The sequence below is a fragment of the Diceros bicornis genome, chromosome 5 (genome assembly GCF_020826845.1).
Source record: "Diceros bicornis minor isolate mBicDic1 chromosome 5, mDicBic1.mat.cur, whole genome shotgun sequence".
Taxonomy (NCBI): Eukaryota; Metazoa; Chordata; class Mammalia; order Perissodactyla; family Rhinocerotidae; genus Diceros; species Diceros bicornis.
In genome coordinates, this window is record NC_080744.1 from 29,394,533 (window position 1) to 29,412,745 (window position 18,213).

Here is an 18,213-nt window from a genome sequence, read left to right on the forward strand (position 1 = left end):
TAATATCATCCTCTATGGTGAAAAATTGAAATCCACCCCTCTAAGAACAGGAACCAGACAAGGATGCCTACTGTCACCACTCCTGTTTAACATAGTACTGGAAGTCCTAGCCAGAGCAATCAGGCAAGAGAAAGAAATAAAAGGGATCCAAATTGGAAAGGAAGAAGTGAAATTGTCACTATTTGCAGATGACATGATTATATATATAGAAAACCCTAAAGAATCCACCAGAAAACTTTTAGAATTAATAAATGAATATGGTAAAGTTGCAGGATACAAAATCAACATATAAAAATCAATTGCATTTCTGTACACTAACAACGAAGTAGCAGAAAGAGAAATTAAGAATACCATCCCATTTACAATTGCAACAAAAAGAATAAAATACCTAGGAATAAACTTAACCCAAGAGGTGAAAGATCTGTACACCGAAAACTATAAAACATTGCTGAAAGAAATTGAAGAAGACACAAAGAAATGGAAAGATATTCTGTGCTCTTGGATTGGAAGAATTAACATAGTTAAGATGTCTATACTTCCTAAAGCCATCTATAGATTCAATGCAATCCCTATCAAAGTTCCAACAACATTTTTCACAAAAATAGAACACAGAATCCTAAAAGTCATATGGAACAACAAAAGACCCCGAATAGCTAAAGGAATCCTGAGAAAAAAGAACAAAGCTGGAGGTATCACACTCCCTGATTTCAAAATATACTACAAAGCTATCATAACCAAAACAGCATGGTACTGGCACAAAAACAGACATACAGATCAATGGAATAGAATTGAAAGCCCAGAAATAAACCCACACATCTATGGACAGCTAATCTTTGACAAAGGAGACAAGAACATACAATGGGGAAAAGAAAGTCTCTTCAACAAATGGTGTTGGGAAAACTGGATAGTCATATGCAAAAAAATGAAAGTAGACCCTTACCTTACACCATACACAAAAATTAACTCCAAATGGATTAAAGACTTGAATGTAAGACCTGAAACTGTGAAATTTCTAGAAGAAAACATAGGCAGCACGCTCTTTGACATCGGTCTTAGCAACATCTTTTCAAACACCACGTCTGACCGGGCAGGAGAAACAATAGAAAAAATAAACAAATGGGACTACATCAAACTAAAAATCTTCTGCACAGCAAAGGAAACCATCAACAAAACAAAAAGACAACCTAACAATTGGGAGAAGATATTTGCAAACCATACTTCTGATAAGGGCTTAATCTCCAAAATATATAAAGATCACATGCATTTCAACAACAAAAAAACTACCAATCCAATTAAAAAATGGGCAAAAGACTTGAACAGACATTTCGCCAAAGAAGATATATAGATGGCCAACAGACACATGAAAAGATGTTCAAAATCACTAACTATCAGGGAAATGCAAATCAAAACTACAATGAGATATCACCTCACGCCCGTCAGAATGGCTATAATTAACAAGACAGGAAACAACATGTGTTGGAGAGGATGTGGAGAGAAGGGAACTCTCATACACTGCTGGTGGGAGTGCAAACTGGTACAGCCACTATGGAAAACAGTATGGAGATTCCTCAAAAAATCAAGGATAGAACTACCATATGATCCAGCTATTCCACTGTTGGGTATTTATCCAAAGAACTTGAAAACACCAATTTGCAAAGGTACATGCACCCCTGTGTTCATTGTAGCGTTATTCACAATAGCCAAGACTTGGAAGCAACCTAAGTGCCCATCAAGGGACGAATGGATAAAGAAGCTGTGGTATATATACACAATGGAATACTACTCAGCCATAAGAAACGATGAAATCCAGCCATTTGTGACAACATGGATGGACATTAAGGGTATAATGCAAAGTGAAATAAGTCAGAGGGAGAAGGTCAAATACCGTATGATTTCCTTCATTAAATAGTAGATAATAACAACAGTAAACAAACACATAGGGACAGAGATTGGATTGGTGGTTACCAGAGGGGACGGTGGGAGGGAGGAGGGTGAAAGGGATAATTCGGTACATGTGTGTGGTGATGGGTTGTAATTAGTATTTTGGTGCTGAACATGATGTAATCTATGCAGAAATAGAAGTACAATGATGTACACCTGAAATTTTTACAATGTTATAAACCAATGTTACTGCAATAAACAAAAAAATTAAAAAATAAATAAAAGAAATATCACAGAGACATCAGCAATAGCTAAACCTTAAGAAGGGCTTGATAAAGTAAAAACTCTTTCTCCACTTCTGGTGTTTTCATGGCAGCCTACATTAGTCATGCCAATGAAATCTGAGTGTTTCCTTAGAAAACTGACAGAGGGTAAATCCATAAGATATCAACAATGCAGGTATTAACAGCCTCTGGCATGTGGTCTGAAGATGGTTCAGTTTACCAGGATGCAGTCTCACATCACCCATGAGATTTCTGTTCACCTGTAGAGGTTACTCTCTGCTCTGGAGGGTGACTTGTTCCCTTCAAACTGGGTGAGAGAAAACCACAAGTGGGAAGAAATTGGTCCCTGGGGCTGCTGAGTATCTATTTAATATGTTTTAACCTCTCTCTCTCTCTCTCTGCTTCCAGGATTCTGACAGCACTTTATTCTCACTGCCGCTCATCTCAATATCTGATATCTAGTGTCCTGCAAATTCTGTTCACTACTTTATTAGGATCATTATAGAAATAACATCCCTTCTCCCCTTATTTCAGCCAGCCTATCACTGTATACGTTTAAAGGAAAATTTCCAAGGAAAAAAAGAACAAAACCAAAGAAAAATGCATTATTTGGAATACAAGTATGTTATCCTAAGATAATTAAAATATCTACCTGAAGGTTTGTTTGAATAGTATAGTTTACGGGATTCGTGTACCACTCTCCATACGTCCTCCCCCACACCCTTATTTCAGTCATGTCAGGAATAACGATTTCCAAAACTTCCCACTTCTTTTTCAGTTCTAGGTCACCCTTTCCTTCAACCCCTCCCTTTTCTTTGGAGAGCAGGTGTGGGAGCCTTGTATAGGTAAATTACTTCTAGTGGAGAAAGAATCTAATAAACATCTTAAGACAAATATTGTCATATCAACAATTCTTTCCATTCTTGTGAACACTCCTCCAGAGTGAGCTTCTACATGACAAAAGAGAATTTGGTATCCAAATTTAAGGGATTATTAATCTTTGACTTGAGTGAACATGCAATTAGCTCTGAATTTTATTCCTAGGCTATTTTAGGTCAGACTTTTGGATTAATGCAGATGATCAGAAAGCTGATATTTGGACCACAATTCTTAGCTCTGGGAAGAATTGCTTCTATTGAATTATACTTCTACATAGTGCCTTTGAATTTTATTGAGAAATGCTATAAAAATAAGCTGTATTGAACCAAATATAAATATATAACAGATGTTTTGGGGAACCACTGTTCACTATATCTCTTAGTTTCCTTAATATGAATCCCTTTGAAAGAAATTATTATAGGACTAGGAGCCAGTAATTTCGCTTTCTCTATGAACCCACTTGTTTTCTTCTTACAGTTAATGAAAATCATAAAATGGATAATTTTTCCCCATTCTTCCCTTTGTTTTAAAGGAGGTTCATAACAGATTTAGAGGCCTGACTTTAATACCAGCATAATATCTTATGATCCATAAATCATCAGTATTTTTTCTCTTTAAATTCATATTTCTCTTATTCTTTCTTTTAATGCATTTTTTTTTGGGTACATCAAATCTTTAGTGGAACAAAGTGGAATATAGTATAATAAAGGCTCGTATATATAAACATGTAAGTAAATAAATAATTCCAAGGTAAGAAGAGCTTATGAAGGTATGGATTTTATTAAGGTAGGATTTTTACTAAGCCTTCTTAGTATATAGTATTGAGCATGCTTCCTTAGGCATTCAGATAAAACATTCTTTATTGTGGCCTAGAAGGTTCTAGATGATCTGATCCTGCTTCCTCTCCAGCTTCATATACCATTTTCCTTCTGGATAGCCCAATCAACCTTTTCCTGTTCTTTCAAAACCCCAAACTTTTAGCTGTATTTACATGGGAAATGATACCCTTAGATGTTTGCATGTTGCATTCTCTTACTTTGAAATATCACCTCCTCACAAAGGCATTCTATGACCCTCTGTCTAAATTATCCCTTATCCTACCTCAATGTTTTCTATATTCATATTCTTCTTTACTCATTTTGTTTTATTGAGATATAATTGGCATATAACTTTATATTAGTTTCAGGTGTACAACAGAATGATTTGATATATGTATATATTGCAAAATAATCACATCCTTCACAGCTAGTTAACATTCATGAACACACATAGTTACAATTTTTTTTCTTTCTCCTTTATTCTCTATATACTACTTATGACTATTGGAATTATAGATTTATGTGTTTACCTGCTTATTATCTGTCTCCCTCACTAGAATGTAAGTTTCACAGAGGCAGGGACTTTATCTTCTACACTGATGTAATTCAGGGCACATCATAGAGGTAAATAAATGTTTATTGAATGAATGAATGAAATGCATCAACCCCAGATGCCAACTAACCAAATTATTTTTGACCAAATTTTTGGGCCCAATTACCTGGAGATGTCATCAAATTCCTCTGCATCTGTCTTCATCTCAGTATCTTAGAATCACTGGCGGTTGCCCTCTGTCTGTTTTTACCACTTTGGGGCTGTGCACCCAGCTCAACTTTCCTTCATGTGAAACTAACCCAAATTGTAATGCCACTACATGCCAATCTTCTTTCAAAATGTAAACCTATTGCCATGTATCTTAATTATCTTGCACAGATAGGAAATGTTAAGATGAATATAATCTATTTCTTATTTTATAAATGGAGGATTTGAAAACTAAGGCAAAAAAGAAACTTCTACTGCTACTGTCATGAGTTTTTCAGTCACCTATAATATTCACCGTAACTTCTTTCACTTTTCCCAATATCAGATTTTTATTTCTCTATGTCACATGTCTATGTAAAATAGTGACTCTATAAGATTATTCTGTGGATTAGTGTTGGTCTAGGTGCACGAGAATCACCTGAGTAACATTAAAATAGGAATTTGGGGGGCCTACTTCAAAGGTTGTGATTTAGGAGATTTGGAGAAAAGCCTGGGAATTGGTTCTTTTAAGAACTCCCCAAATAATGATGAAACAGTCAGATTTGAGAGACAGTGTCTTAGATGATTATTAGTCACTTGGATGTCAATTAAATAAAAATTTTGGCTCAGTTATGATTTATTGATTGGCACTAATTTCCTTTAATCTGAGCTATAAAGGAGTGAATACTCTTCTCTTCTACTAGGGGTAGAGCAGAGATCATTAGGTCAGAAAAACCATGTGTAAGAATGGAAGTACTTAATAGAGGTCAAAAAAATCATGAGGTCAGAGACCAGGTAAGTAATCACAGAAAAAAGGGTAAGCAGTTATTGTAGGTCAGGGTAGGAAAAGAGGCTAAATTTCAGACATCCAGGGCATTTAATTCAAGTTATTATGTCTTAAGTCCTGATTTGAAGACAAGGTCTTGTTTAATTGGGTTTACTATAGTTCATTATTGACTAGGCAGAAATGGATGAATTTGGGTCTGCATGTCATAGGTGCAAATGAATAAAGACCTATTTTTTAAGTGGGAATATAATTGGAGAAAAATATTAATTCTGGTCTTGGTCCACTCATAAGCTTTTACTGTTTTGACTAATTTTTGTGCACACCTGAATTTTTCTCAAGGCAGCCTTGATGTCCTTGTTACGGAGACTGTAGATCAGTGGGTTTACAAGTGGGGTCACTGATGAGTAGAACAAGGTTACAATCTTCTGTATCCCAGCTGGATTTCCAGAGGTTGGGCTGATGTACATGATCATGATGGTTCCATAGAACAGAGATACCACAGCCAGGTGGGAACCACAGGTGGAGAAGGCCTTACGTCTGCCAGCTGCTGAAGGGACACGCAACACTGCCCTAAGAACCAGGATGTAGGACCACAGGATGAAGAAGAAGGTGATGAAGATAATAAGAGAGCTCAATATAGAACAGGAAAGCTCAATTCCAGGAGCAGGGATGCAGGACAGGGCCAGAAGTGGACCAGGGTCACAGACAAAATGGTCAATGGCATTGGGGCCACAAAAAGGAAGTTGTGTGATAAAATAGATAGGGACTGGATAGCAAAGGAAGGCTGTTACCCAGCAGAGGGCCACCAATTTTAAGCAAAGATGACTGCTCATGATGGTAGGATAGTGGAGAGGCTGACAGATGGCCAAGTACCGATCAAAAGCCATGAGGGGCAGTAAGAAGGTCTCAGTGATGCCCATGGAGAAGAAGAAGTAGAACTGGAGGAAGCAGGCAGGAAAAGAGATGGTTTTGGTCTCAGATAGAAAGTTCCTTAACATATTGGGAACAGTGGTGTTGATGTAACAGATCTCCAGGAAGGAGAAGTTGGCCAGCAGAATGTACATAGGGGTATGGAGTCTGCGATCCAGCTTCACTGCACAGACAATGGCCCCATTCCCCATCAGTGTCAGGATGTAGGACACAGAGAACAGCATGAAGAGGAGGAGCTGAACCTCTCTGGAGCAGGGAAAACTCAGGAGTATGAATTCAGTCACTGTGTTGATTCCTGACATATTCATAGCTTCCTAAGGGGTGTAGAGGAAAAAATGACAAAGACAAAAATGACCTTATTCCCTACTGCTCAGGAATATTTTTCTTTAGAGATCTCTAAGTTCCTCATATTCTATTATTCTGTTAAATAAATAATATAACTATGTTGTTGAAGATTGTCAAACTTGGAGAGTGCTTGATATGACCAGACTTTGAATCTTTGTACTCTCTCTTTCTTCTTTCAGTATTTTCTCTAATCCAGTAAAAGATAGAATCTTATGCAATAAGCAGCTTGGAGAAGGTTAATGACAGTACTTACAAATGTAAGTAGATATGAAAATCATGTATTTGTGTCTATAGAATAAGATATAGAGACTCTAATATTGTACACACAGTTTCAAATACTTGTATCTTTGGAATATTAGAGACACAAATATTAGGCATCTGAAGAGGAGAGGGAGAAAGGTAACAACACACTGAAATCTTTATCTATTTCACTTTTGTTCTGGATCAGTGTTGGAATTATAAGTCTTGGTGTCTTAAGGAAGTCTGACAATCTAGACAAAAAATGTCAAATGTGCATTATTTCTTCATTGTTCATTATAGTTTAACTCAAGAAAACTTTAAAAAGTCCAGATATCTACATAATGTCTTTCAATTTGGTTCTGTCTTGACTCTCTTGGATTAAAATACTTCTGTAAAATCTTGGTCTAGGTTAATACTAGAAAAATACAGAAAAAGTGAGCAATGGATCTGGTATATTAATTAAGGATTTTTGCCTGACATGTCAAGATTCCTAGAAGGGTCTTTATTCTTCTGGTTTATGGATAGATGTAGAGGATCACAAATGTCAAATACGCCCAAGCAGAGACCTCTGGGAACCAAGGACAGTGGTGGAAGCCATAAACTGTCTCTCTGGACAAGGATTCCTCTCCTACTTCTGCACCCTCTCTGTTGCCCCCATCCTATTACAGATGTGGACGGTTGGAGTTGGTTTGGGAAGTGGTCAGAGGATCTTTGTGAAAACTTCCTTCTCTGAGTTAGACTTAGTCTTGGAGATTGTGTGACTTCCATGGTAAGCAAAGCAAAGCAAAGACAATAAAATTACCTACGATTCTGTTGTTAGTAGTTTGGTCTTAATTTATTAATTTATTTTAGGATCCCCAGTCATTATTTGGGCCTAAATGACCCAAAATGACATGATTGAGTGAAAATATTTATTCAGGAAAATATACGTGCAGAAAGCAGACCCAGGCACTTTTAATAAAAGTATTCTAGCTAAGAATATTTATTAATTTATTAGTTAAAAATGTGTTACTTTCCAGATCTTGTAATGTCATAGATTTAAGGATGCTCTTGATAATTTCAATTAGTGGCACAAAAGATGAAAGAAATTGACAATTTTCCACATCACATTTAACTGTAAGGTTCCTCTTCGGTCTCTGACTATATCTTGTTTGGCACAGCAAAGCTGTGAATAATTCTTCTGTAGCAGGAATTGAGAGTAACCCAGAAGCCAAAGAAACCATGAGGAAAGAGTGAAAAGAGCAAGAAACATTTGGTCACTAATGTGTAAGAGGATTACAATGGCTTGTAAACCATGTGGGAGTGAACTCACCAATCTTGAGTGCTCACTCATCTTGTTGTTCTCCCTCCTGGCAGTGGCTGATCATCTGTTCTGTGGCAGAGCCAAACATGGCTAAAAACAGGGAGAACTGAAGCTTTTTTCTGCCTTGTTCCTCACAGCCACTTTGTCAGCCATTTCCAGATGTCACTTCACTAACATACTGTTTCCCCAAAGACCCAGTTCTGACTGGGTGCACCTCCTGATTAACAAAGACAGAATTTACATACTATTGAGGCTACTTCCTCATCTTCATCTCTCTCACTTCCCTGATTCCCAGCCCTTTTAGATGTAAAGATGAATCTCCTACATTAATTCGTGTAACATGAGGTGCTTTTGTATTTACAGCCACATAAAATAGGCAGAGCTAAAAGGCACACTCAGAGCCATCCTATACTTGTATCTCTTCTGAATCCATCTCCTCATTAAACTGGTGGGTCTGGCATGTAATCTGTTTTCACTGCAGCAAAAGGCAGGCAAGATGGAGGGCACGGCATCCTTGGCAGCCAGCAGCCCAGAGAGAGGGCTTACATTTGGACACCGATATTGATTTGGAGAGAAATTGGCATATTGGCTGCACAGCAGAGACTTATGTATGTTGCTCTGAAACCCGTGTCTTTTTTTTCCTGAGGGATACAGTCTCCTATGAATTCCAAAAGTGGGAATTCATGAGGGAAGATTGTCAGTCATATCCCAAATGTTCTCTTCCCTTAGGAGGCCATTAATGGGCCTTTGGGACTAAGTTTCTCCTGTGGTGATCAGATTGGGTCATACTATTCTTAGAGCAGATGTGTATTTTTTTCCATAGACAGGTTACTGTTATGATGGTGCAAACACTACAGAAACACCAGCTTAGCTGGAACATGAGGTTTTTGTTTTTCTTATATTCTTTTCATTCAATTTTATTCATTTTCTGAGTCTGTCTGGAAGTTTTGGACTCATCTGTCAATATCAGAGTTACGACATCAGAGCTCTCATTCTCTTTCCTACTGACTCATTCAATGGCTTGAAAAGGGTCATTCCTTTTTTTTTTTTTTTTGTAAAACGATTTCTCTCCTGGGTCAGTTCTGTGCTTATAGTATGATATTGATAACCAAATACCATTTCCTGGTGAAGAGGTCCCGGAGAGGAGATCATGGGGCATGTGGTGAAATGTGAAAGTTCTAGAAGATATCTTCCCATCTTTAGGTTATTTCTAACTGTTTTTAGCAGATGTCCCTGAAAGTTAGCATGATGGTTGAAATTTTCTTGCTTCTTTCAAGTGAGACATTACTGAGATAGATGACAAAATTTTGGACTTCTTTGTTTTTATTACTTATATGTGTGTGTGTGTGTGTGTGTGTGCACGTGTATATGGGTATGTATGCACTTAGATCAGATATTTAACAATGTTTTTCTTCTATTATTGGCTTGGAACCACCCCTAATGAGACTCAACTCTTGTTAATAATTTACTATTTGCTATGTGCATAGAATTCAATGAGCAAAAAAGAATTTTTTGGGTTATGACTTTAACTTGTTTATTTTTCTCACCACTGTTTCTATCAAGTAGAAATGTTTTTGTCTTTTAAATGGTAGCAGCACTTTTTCAGTCATGAAAATTGATATCCTAGGATGCACAATCATCCAGTTTTTCAGAATGACTTATTCATTGCAAGCTTTTGGTGTTTGAAGGCACAAAGTGAATTTTCTTGACATTAAGTTCTGCCAAAATAGTTATGAGGAAGCAAGAATTTATCTAACTTTCATAGGGTGGATGGTGCTGTACCAGATACTTGAACTGAAGTATTAAACTACAGAAATTAACAGGAGGGAGTTGAGGAGCACTTTTCATCTTTAAAAAAATTCTATGTATATGTTCAAATACGTAATAAAGTTCTCCCTCTTGGTGAGGAAAGAGATTTATGAAATACTCCCTTATTTTATTTTTTCCAGTTTTATTGAGATATAATTAACATATAACATTATATAAGTTCAAGGTGTAAAGCATAATGATTTGGTATATGTATATATGGTGACATGATTATCACACTAAGTTTAGTTCACATCCATGAACTCACATGGTTACAAGATTTTCTTTTCCTTGTGATGAAAACTTTTAAGATCTACTCTCTTAGTAATTTTCAAACATGCGGTTAAAATATATTGGTAACTATATTCACTATGCTGTACTTCACATCCCCCGAACTTACGTATCTTATAACTGGACATTTGTACATTTTGACCACCTTCACCCGTTTACCCCACCCTCCAAGTAGGAGAACAGATTGGTTCCACCAATACCAACAGACTGGTAACCACCAATCTGTTCTCTGTCTGTATAAGTTAAATTTTTTTAGATTCCACGTATGAGTGAGATCATACAGTATTTATCTTTCTCTGTCTGACTTATTTCACTTAGTATAATGCCCTCAACATTGAACCACGTTGTCACAAATGGCAGCATTTCCTTCTTTTTTATGGCTGAATAGTATTTTATTATATATATAAATGTATGTGTGTGTGTATATATATATTTCACATTTTATTTATACATTCATCCATCAGTAAACACTTGGGTTATTTCCATGTCTTAGCTGTTAAAAATAATGCTTCAGTGAACATGGTGGTGCAGATATCTCTTCGAGATAGTGATTTCATTTCCCTCATATATATACCCAGAAGTGGAATTGCTGCATTGTATGGTGGTTTTATTTTTAATTTTTTGAGGAACTTTCATACTCTTTTTCATAGTCTGTACCAATTTACATACCCATCAACAATGTGTAAGGATTCCCTTTTCTCCACATCCTTGCCAGAACTTATCTCTTGTCTTTTTGATAAAAGCCTTTCTATCAGGTGTGAGGTAATATCTCACTGTGGTTTTGATTTGCATTTCCCTAATGATTAGTGATGTTGAGTATCTTTTCCTGTACCTGTTGGCCATTCATGTATCTTTCTTGGAAAAATGTTTTCAGGTCCTTTGCTCATTATTAATAAGGTTATTTGTTTATTTTTGCTATTGAGTTATAGAGGTCCCTTATACATTTTGGATATTACCCCCTTATCAGATATGTGGTTTACAAATGCTTTTTCCCATTCCATAGGTTGCCTTTTCATTTTGCTTATTACTTCCTTTGTTCTACAGAAGCATTTTAGTTTGAGGTAGTTCCACTTTTTCTTTTCTTTTGTTGCTTGTGCTTTTGGTATCATACCCAAAAAATCATTCCCAAATCACTGTCAAAAAACTTGTTCTCTATGTTTTCTTCTAGGAGTTTTATAGTTTCAGGTCTTACATTTAAATCTTCAGTCCATTTCAAGTTAATTTTTTTATATAGTGTAAGATATCATTCTAATTTTATTCTTTTGCATGTGGATATTCATTTTTTTCCAACAGCATTTATTGAAGACACTATCCTTTCCTAACTGTGTATTCTTCATATCCCTGTTAAGATTAGTTTACTCTCTATATATGAGTTTTTATTTGGGCCTTTGATTCTAATCCCATTGATCTGTGTGTCTATTTTTATGCTAATACTATACTCTTTTGATTGCTATAGCTTTGTAGTATAGTTTGAAATAAGGACATATGATGCTTCCAGCTTTGTTCTTCTTTCTCAAGATTGCTTTGTCTACTTGGGGTCTTTTGTGATTTCATACAAATTTTAGTATTTTTTTTCCTTTCTGTGAAAAATACCATTGGAATTTTGATAGGGATTGTATTGAATCTATAGATCACCAGGTGATATGGATATTTTAACAATAGTAATTCTTCCAATCCACAAAAATAGAATATGTTTCCATTTATTTGCCTCTTATTCGATTTCTTTCATCAATGTCTCATCATTTTCAGTGTACAGATCTTGCACTTTCTTGGTTAAATTTACTCCTTTGTATTTTATTTTATTTTTTGGTGCTATTGTACATGGGATTATCTTTTTAATTTCTTTTTTGGATAGTTTGTTGTTAGTGTATAGAAACACAACTGATTTTTGTGTATTGATTTTGTATCCTGCAACTTTACTGAAATTGTTTTTTAGTTCTAACAGTTTTTTGGTGGAGTCTTTAGGATTTTTTGTATATAAGATCAAGTCATCTGCAACCAATACAATTTTACTTCTTCCTTTCAAAATTGGATGCCTTTTATTTCTTTTTCTTATCTAATTGCTCTGGCTAGGACTTCCAGTACTATATCGAATAGGAGTAGTAAGAGTCAGCACCCTTGTCTTGTTCCTGATCTTAGAGGAAAAGCTTTCAGCTTTCACCATTGAATATGATGTTAGCTGTGGACTTGTCTCATATGGCCTTTATCATGTTGAAGTATGTTCTTGCTATACTTAATTTATTGAAATTTTCTATCATGAGTGGATGTTAAATTTTGTTAAATGCTTTTTCTGCATCTGTTAAGATGACCATATAATTTTTATCCTTCATTTTGTTAATGAGATGTGTCACATTTATTGATTTGTGTATGTTGAACCATCCTTGCATCCCAGGGATAAGTCTCACTTGATCATGGTGCATGATCCTTTTAATGTGCTGTTGAATTCCATCTGTCAATATTTTGTTGAGGATTTTTGCATTTATGCTCATCAAAGATATTGGTATGTAATTTTCCAGCAGTTTGAATATTATATGTCTGGGTGTACATTTGTGTGTGTGTCTGTTTACTCTGCATTTTCTTCTTTGAGCTTCTTGGATCTGTAATTTGGTGATTGTTATTAATTTTGGAAAATTTTTGGTCATTATTTCTTCAAATATTCCTTCTTCCCTAAGCAAACAGAGTGAGATGTCATACAGGGAACAATAACAGAATCAGCAGAATTGAATGGTTTCATAAGTGGTAACGTCCCAGTTCATATTTCTTTTCAGGTTTGAATAGTGACTATATCACCTTCCTGTCTTGAACAGTGGGAGGAGTACAGTAGTTTTGAGGCCAAGTCTAGTTTCACTATTTTCTGTATCATATTTTTCTGAAAAGTTTTAGCTAGATAAAAAGTTGTTATTTGTTAGTGCCACTGAGTCAATTCTGACTCCTAGCGACCCTGCGTACAGCAGAGCAGAACCCTGCCTGATCTTTTTTGTTCCATCTTCTCATCTTCTAGTGCTATATCAGACAATGCTTCACTGCTATTCATAGGGTTTTCATGGCCAATTTTTTTTGGAAGTGGTTGGCCACGTCTTTCTTCCTGGTGTGTTTTAGTCTGTAAGCTCTGCTGAAACGTGTCCACCATGGGTGTATCTGCTGATCTGAAATACTGGTGGCATAGCTTTCAGCACCACAGCAGCAAGCAGCTGCCACAGTATGACCACTGACAGGTGGTTTGGTTCTCTGACTGGGAAAAGAACCTGAGCTGTGGTGGTGAGAGTGCTGAATCTTAACCACTAGACCACCAGGGCTGGTTAGATAGGAAGAGGGGAGTCTCAATAAATGCAGCAATATGAAGATGCAGTATAGCTCACTCTATGTTTGCTGGTTGAAAGAGTAATTATAATAAGCAGAGTGTGAATTCTGTCTTTCTTCTTGGAGAATCAATTTGTAGTTGAGAAGGAGGCGGCTTAGATCAGTTGTTCCTTCCACTTGGCACTTGCCCCCTCAGGAGACTTGGTCTTAGAACGATTACTGTGAAATGTCCCCAGGAAGCCTGTAATCTTGGATGAGTCAACTTTGTTCTCAGTGCCTCAGTTTCCTCATCTTTAAAGTGATAATAATAATGTTATTTACTTCATATGGTTGTTATGAAGATTAAATGAGTTTATATGTAAAGCAATTACATTTATATGTAAAATATGGCACATTTTTTTTTTTTTTTTTTGTGAGGAGATCAGTCCTGTGCTAACATCTGCCAATCCTCCCCTTTTTTTTTGCCGAGGAAGACGGCCCTGGGCTAACATCCGTGCCCATCCTCCTCCACTTTATATGGGACACCGCCACAGCATGGCTTGCCAATGCAGTGCGACGGTGCGTGCCCGGGACCCGAACCAGCGAACCCCGGGCCGCCGCAGCGGAGTGCGCGCACCCAACCGCTTGCGCCACCGGGCCGGCCCCCAGACATGGCACATTTTTAATACAAAATAAGCATTTCCTATTATTGGGGAAGAAAAAAATATAGCCCAGAGAACCAATGCCTAACAGCTAGGCCATTGTCTTCCGTGCTGAGCCTAAATATTTGCATAGAGTATCAGATAAATTTACTCCATGACTGTGGTGGATTAAGACAAAGCAAGACCATTCTGTAATCACGCACAAAGAGAGACAAAGACAAGGACACTCTACAACTGCAAAAATATCTGAACATCACCTCCTCCTTGCTAATTTCAGTGAATATTGCATCTTTACTCTTGTCAGTTCTAGTACTGCTTGATTCCTCCCAGCTTTTCGATAAAAATGACTGAGATGCCAGTTACTGAATTGCCCATTTCCTGACGGCATCCTATCTAAAACAAACTACTATTTCCTTGAATTTTCCCCAAAATCACATAACACACTTTCAAATCTTATAATAAAACTCCCCAAGCTCTTACTGAGATGTCCCATGGTTCATTTGGGCTATTCTCTCTTGCTTCAGCAAACTAATAAAGATGATTACTACAAGTACCATTATTATCACTAATATCTGCTTAAAATTAACTCATAATCTTCACTGTGGTCTACAGGACCTACATATTCTAGGCTCTGGCTATTTTAATGATCTTATTCTCATTCACTCTAAGCCAGTCACACAAGATGTGTCTTAAACATGCTCGTTATGCTCCAACTTCAGCATCTTTGTACTAGATATTCTTTCTGCCTGGAATGTTCTTCTCCCAGGTATTCATATATCTCACTTCCTTGCTTCATTCAGTTCTAATCTCTGTCCCCTACTTAGAGAATACTTCCTTGACCAACTTGTTTGAAATATACACATCAACCCTTCTATTTCTCTATTCTATTTTTGTTTGTAACACTTAACGGTATATGGAATTATATATGTCTTTATTGTCACTCTTTTGTCCTCTCCAAAGGGTAAGCTCTATGAGAACAAAATCTTTATCTTGTGTCTTGTTCACTTCTGTATTATCAGCACCTAGAATTCCTGGCAAAAATGAAGAATGTAATAGAAAATATTTGAAATGATGATAATTCATTCTGTGAGGCAAGAATAAGAAGGAAGCATGTAATCTGTCCTCAGTAATGACATGATGTAAACTGTAGGTGAAAAGGTGAAATGTGGGTAGGGTAGGGGCAAATTAAAGGGATCAAGAGAAGGTGTACATTCATAACCCTCTGGTCACTGTTGTTTAGTTGAAATTCTGTTCTGACTGTTATATTGTAGAACTCCAAGTGCTCTAAACTTATTTTCTGCTTATATTACTATAGGATTTATTCTATTTTTTATGACTTTCTATTGGTTACTCTTCTAGTGTATCTATAGCCACATATCTTCTACTCATCTTTCAATGTCCAACTCAAATGCCATTCCCTTTGTATTACTTTCCTTATCACACTCTTCCAGGCAGACTAGGCTATAAAACTGCTTCCATAATATTGTTCACGCAATTTAACTGTATAATATTCAAGTTACTATGTAACTCATATTATTGTATGGTTAGAGGTTAAAAGGTTAGGAAGGGACTTTCAGAATAGAAAAGTAATGGCTTCCAAAAATCCACTCCTTCAAAAAAGCATCAAGAAATCTGGCAGAAATTATCAGAATAAGCTTTTTCAAAACTGAAAATTAACTGAAGGCTTGCAACAATTTGAAAAGTATTTATTCAGTGAAACAGCTAACTCTTGGTAAGAAGAGTGAGCTTTGTGGCATCCTAACTGGCCTAATTCGCATCTTCCTCTCCCCAACTCCATATTAGCCTTGAAAACCAGCAGCTTTGCAACCATGGTATCTGTGAAAGCCAGAAAAATAGCAGCCCTGGAGAGGGAGGGCTGGGTTTAGAACTTCTCAAAAAGCCTATCCCTGGAGAACCCTCACTATTTGACCTGTCTTGCAACTCCCTGGAAAAGTCCCATTGCTGGGACTTGTTATTTGGCCTGAATTAGAGCTTTCTCAGTGGGAAAAGCCCTATCCCCATGATATTGTTGAAAAAAGTCAATGGCAGTTTAACATTGAAGTTGCCTGAAGCAGTGATGTCAGCTGGGATGGATGGACATCCGGAAAAAACTTAAAAAAGAAGATCTGGGTAATGAGATGTCCTTAGTGATCTTTGAAATGCTCCAGCATTTTCCTGGGGATCTAGAAAGCCACACGCATGTGCAGGGCTGTGAACATTTCCAAATAGGCTTAAGAAGGCCCTAGTGTTTTTATCTAAGGCTGTATTTGAGGCCCTGTGCAAGTAGAAAATGAAGACTAAGGCAGAGTTAAAAACTGCTGGAGCACTGAAACCATGTCCTAACACAGAGCCCCTAAGCAAAGAGTGGGTATAAGCTGTTGGTTAAAGGCAGTTAAGGAAGTCTCTGTGCAATCATGATCTGACCCAGAGAACTAAGCTAACCAAGCAGAGACTTTAGTAGCTACACATAACAGGTGATATAGATTCACAGAATTAGTGAAAAAAGTCATTAAAGAAATAAACAGCAGCATCAACAGGAACAATAACACTCGCAAGAAACACGAATAACAATGAAAGCTGGAAAAGTGGGGGGAATGTGATTTTCAGAGTTGGCACATTATATTATTTAAAATACCCAGTTTTAAATTTAAAAAAATGAGACATTCAAAGAAACAGAAACGTATGGCCCATATACAGGAAAAAATCAATAGAAATTGTCCTCAGTGGAGCCCAGATGTGGGGCTTATGAGAATGATGTCTCACTCAGAGAATATCAAGAAAGAGAAATAAATTATCACAAAGAAAATGGAAACTCTGTTTCCATGTGATGTGATGGTTACCATCAAAAAGAACTAGATGGAGACTGTGTTGAAAAGTACAGTAACTGAAATAAAAAATTCAATAGAGGGATTCAACAGAATATTTGAGTTGGCAGAAGAAAGCATCAGCAAACTTCAAAGTAGATTAATTGAGATTATCCAATATGAGAAATAGAAGCAAAAGGAATAAAGAAAAATGAACAGAGTTTTGGAGAACTGTAGGATACCGTCAAGCCTACCAATGAATAATGGGAGTCCAAGAAGGAGAAAAGACTTTAAAAGGGGAGGAAAGAATATTTGAAGAAATAATGGTTGAATACTAACCAAATTTGATGAAAAACATAAATCAACACATCCAAGAAGCTTAATAAATTGCAAGTAGAATGAATTCAAAGAGATCCATACTTAGACACATTAGGGTCAAACTCTTGAAAGAAAAAGACAGAGAAAATCTTGAAAACTGCAAGAGAAAAACAACTCGTCACATGAAAGTGATCTTAAGTAAGATTAACAGGTGACCTGTCATCAGAAACCATGGAAACCAGAAGGGAATAGGTTGACATATTCACATGGGCTGAAAGAAAAAGATTGTCAACCAAGAATTTTATATCCAGCAAGACTGTCATTCAAAAGAGAAGGAAAAATTAAGACATTCTCAGATAAAAACTGATAGAATTTGTTGCTAGCAAACTTGCATTACAAGCAATATTAAAAGGAGTCGTTCAGGCAGAAATGAAAGGATACTAGAGAAAGTAACTTGAAAAAGTAAAGAGCACCAGTAAAGGTAACACTGAAGGTAAATATAAAATACAATATAAATGTATTTTTACTTGTAACTCTTTTCCTCTCCTGACTCAAAAGACAACTGCACAAAACAATAATTATAAAACTGTGTAAATGGGCTTATGACATATAAAGATGTCATTTGCATGACAACAAAACCAGAAAGAAGGAGTAAGAGAAAGGAGCTATATTGGAGCAGAGATTTTGTATACTACTGAAACTAATCCAAACTAGATTGTTTTAAGATGCAACCACTAAGAAAATAACTCAAAAAGTATAGCAAAAGAAACAAAAAGGGAATCAAAATGGCATACTAAGAAATATATATTTAAACAAAAGGAGGTAGTAATGGAGGAAGAGAATTTCA

At 36.4% G+C, this 18,213-nt stretch overlaps 1 protein-coding gene and 1 pseudogene across 1 annotated transcript; one reads left to right on the plus strand and one right to left on the minus strand.

Annotated features, from left to right (window-relative positions):
* The first annotated feature begins 5,201 nt into the window (after positions 1-5,201).
* Positions 5,202-18,213, plus strand: part of LOC131405847 (olfactory receptor 11H2-like) — a 42,499-nt pseudogene continuing 29,487 nt past the window's right edge.
* Positions 5,633-6,626, minus strand: LOC131405854 (olfactory receptor 11H6-like). The gene has a single exon (XM_058541093.1). The coding sequence runs from the start codon at positions 6,624-6,626 to the stop codon at positions 5,673-5,675; it is 954 nt and encodes a 317-aa protein (XP_058397076.1). The 3' UTR covers positions 5,633-5,672.

Bases quoted from the DNA above. Each gene is read 5' to 3' on its own strand.
- LOC131405854 (XM_058541093.1), bottom strand. From the start codon at position 6,626: ATGAATATGTCAGGAATCAACACAGTGACTGAATTCATACTCCTGAGT.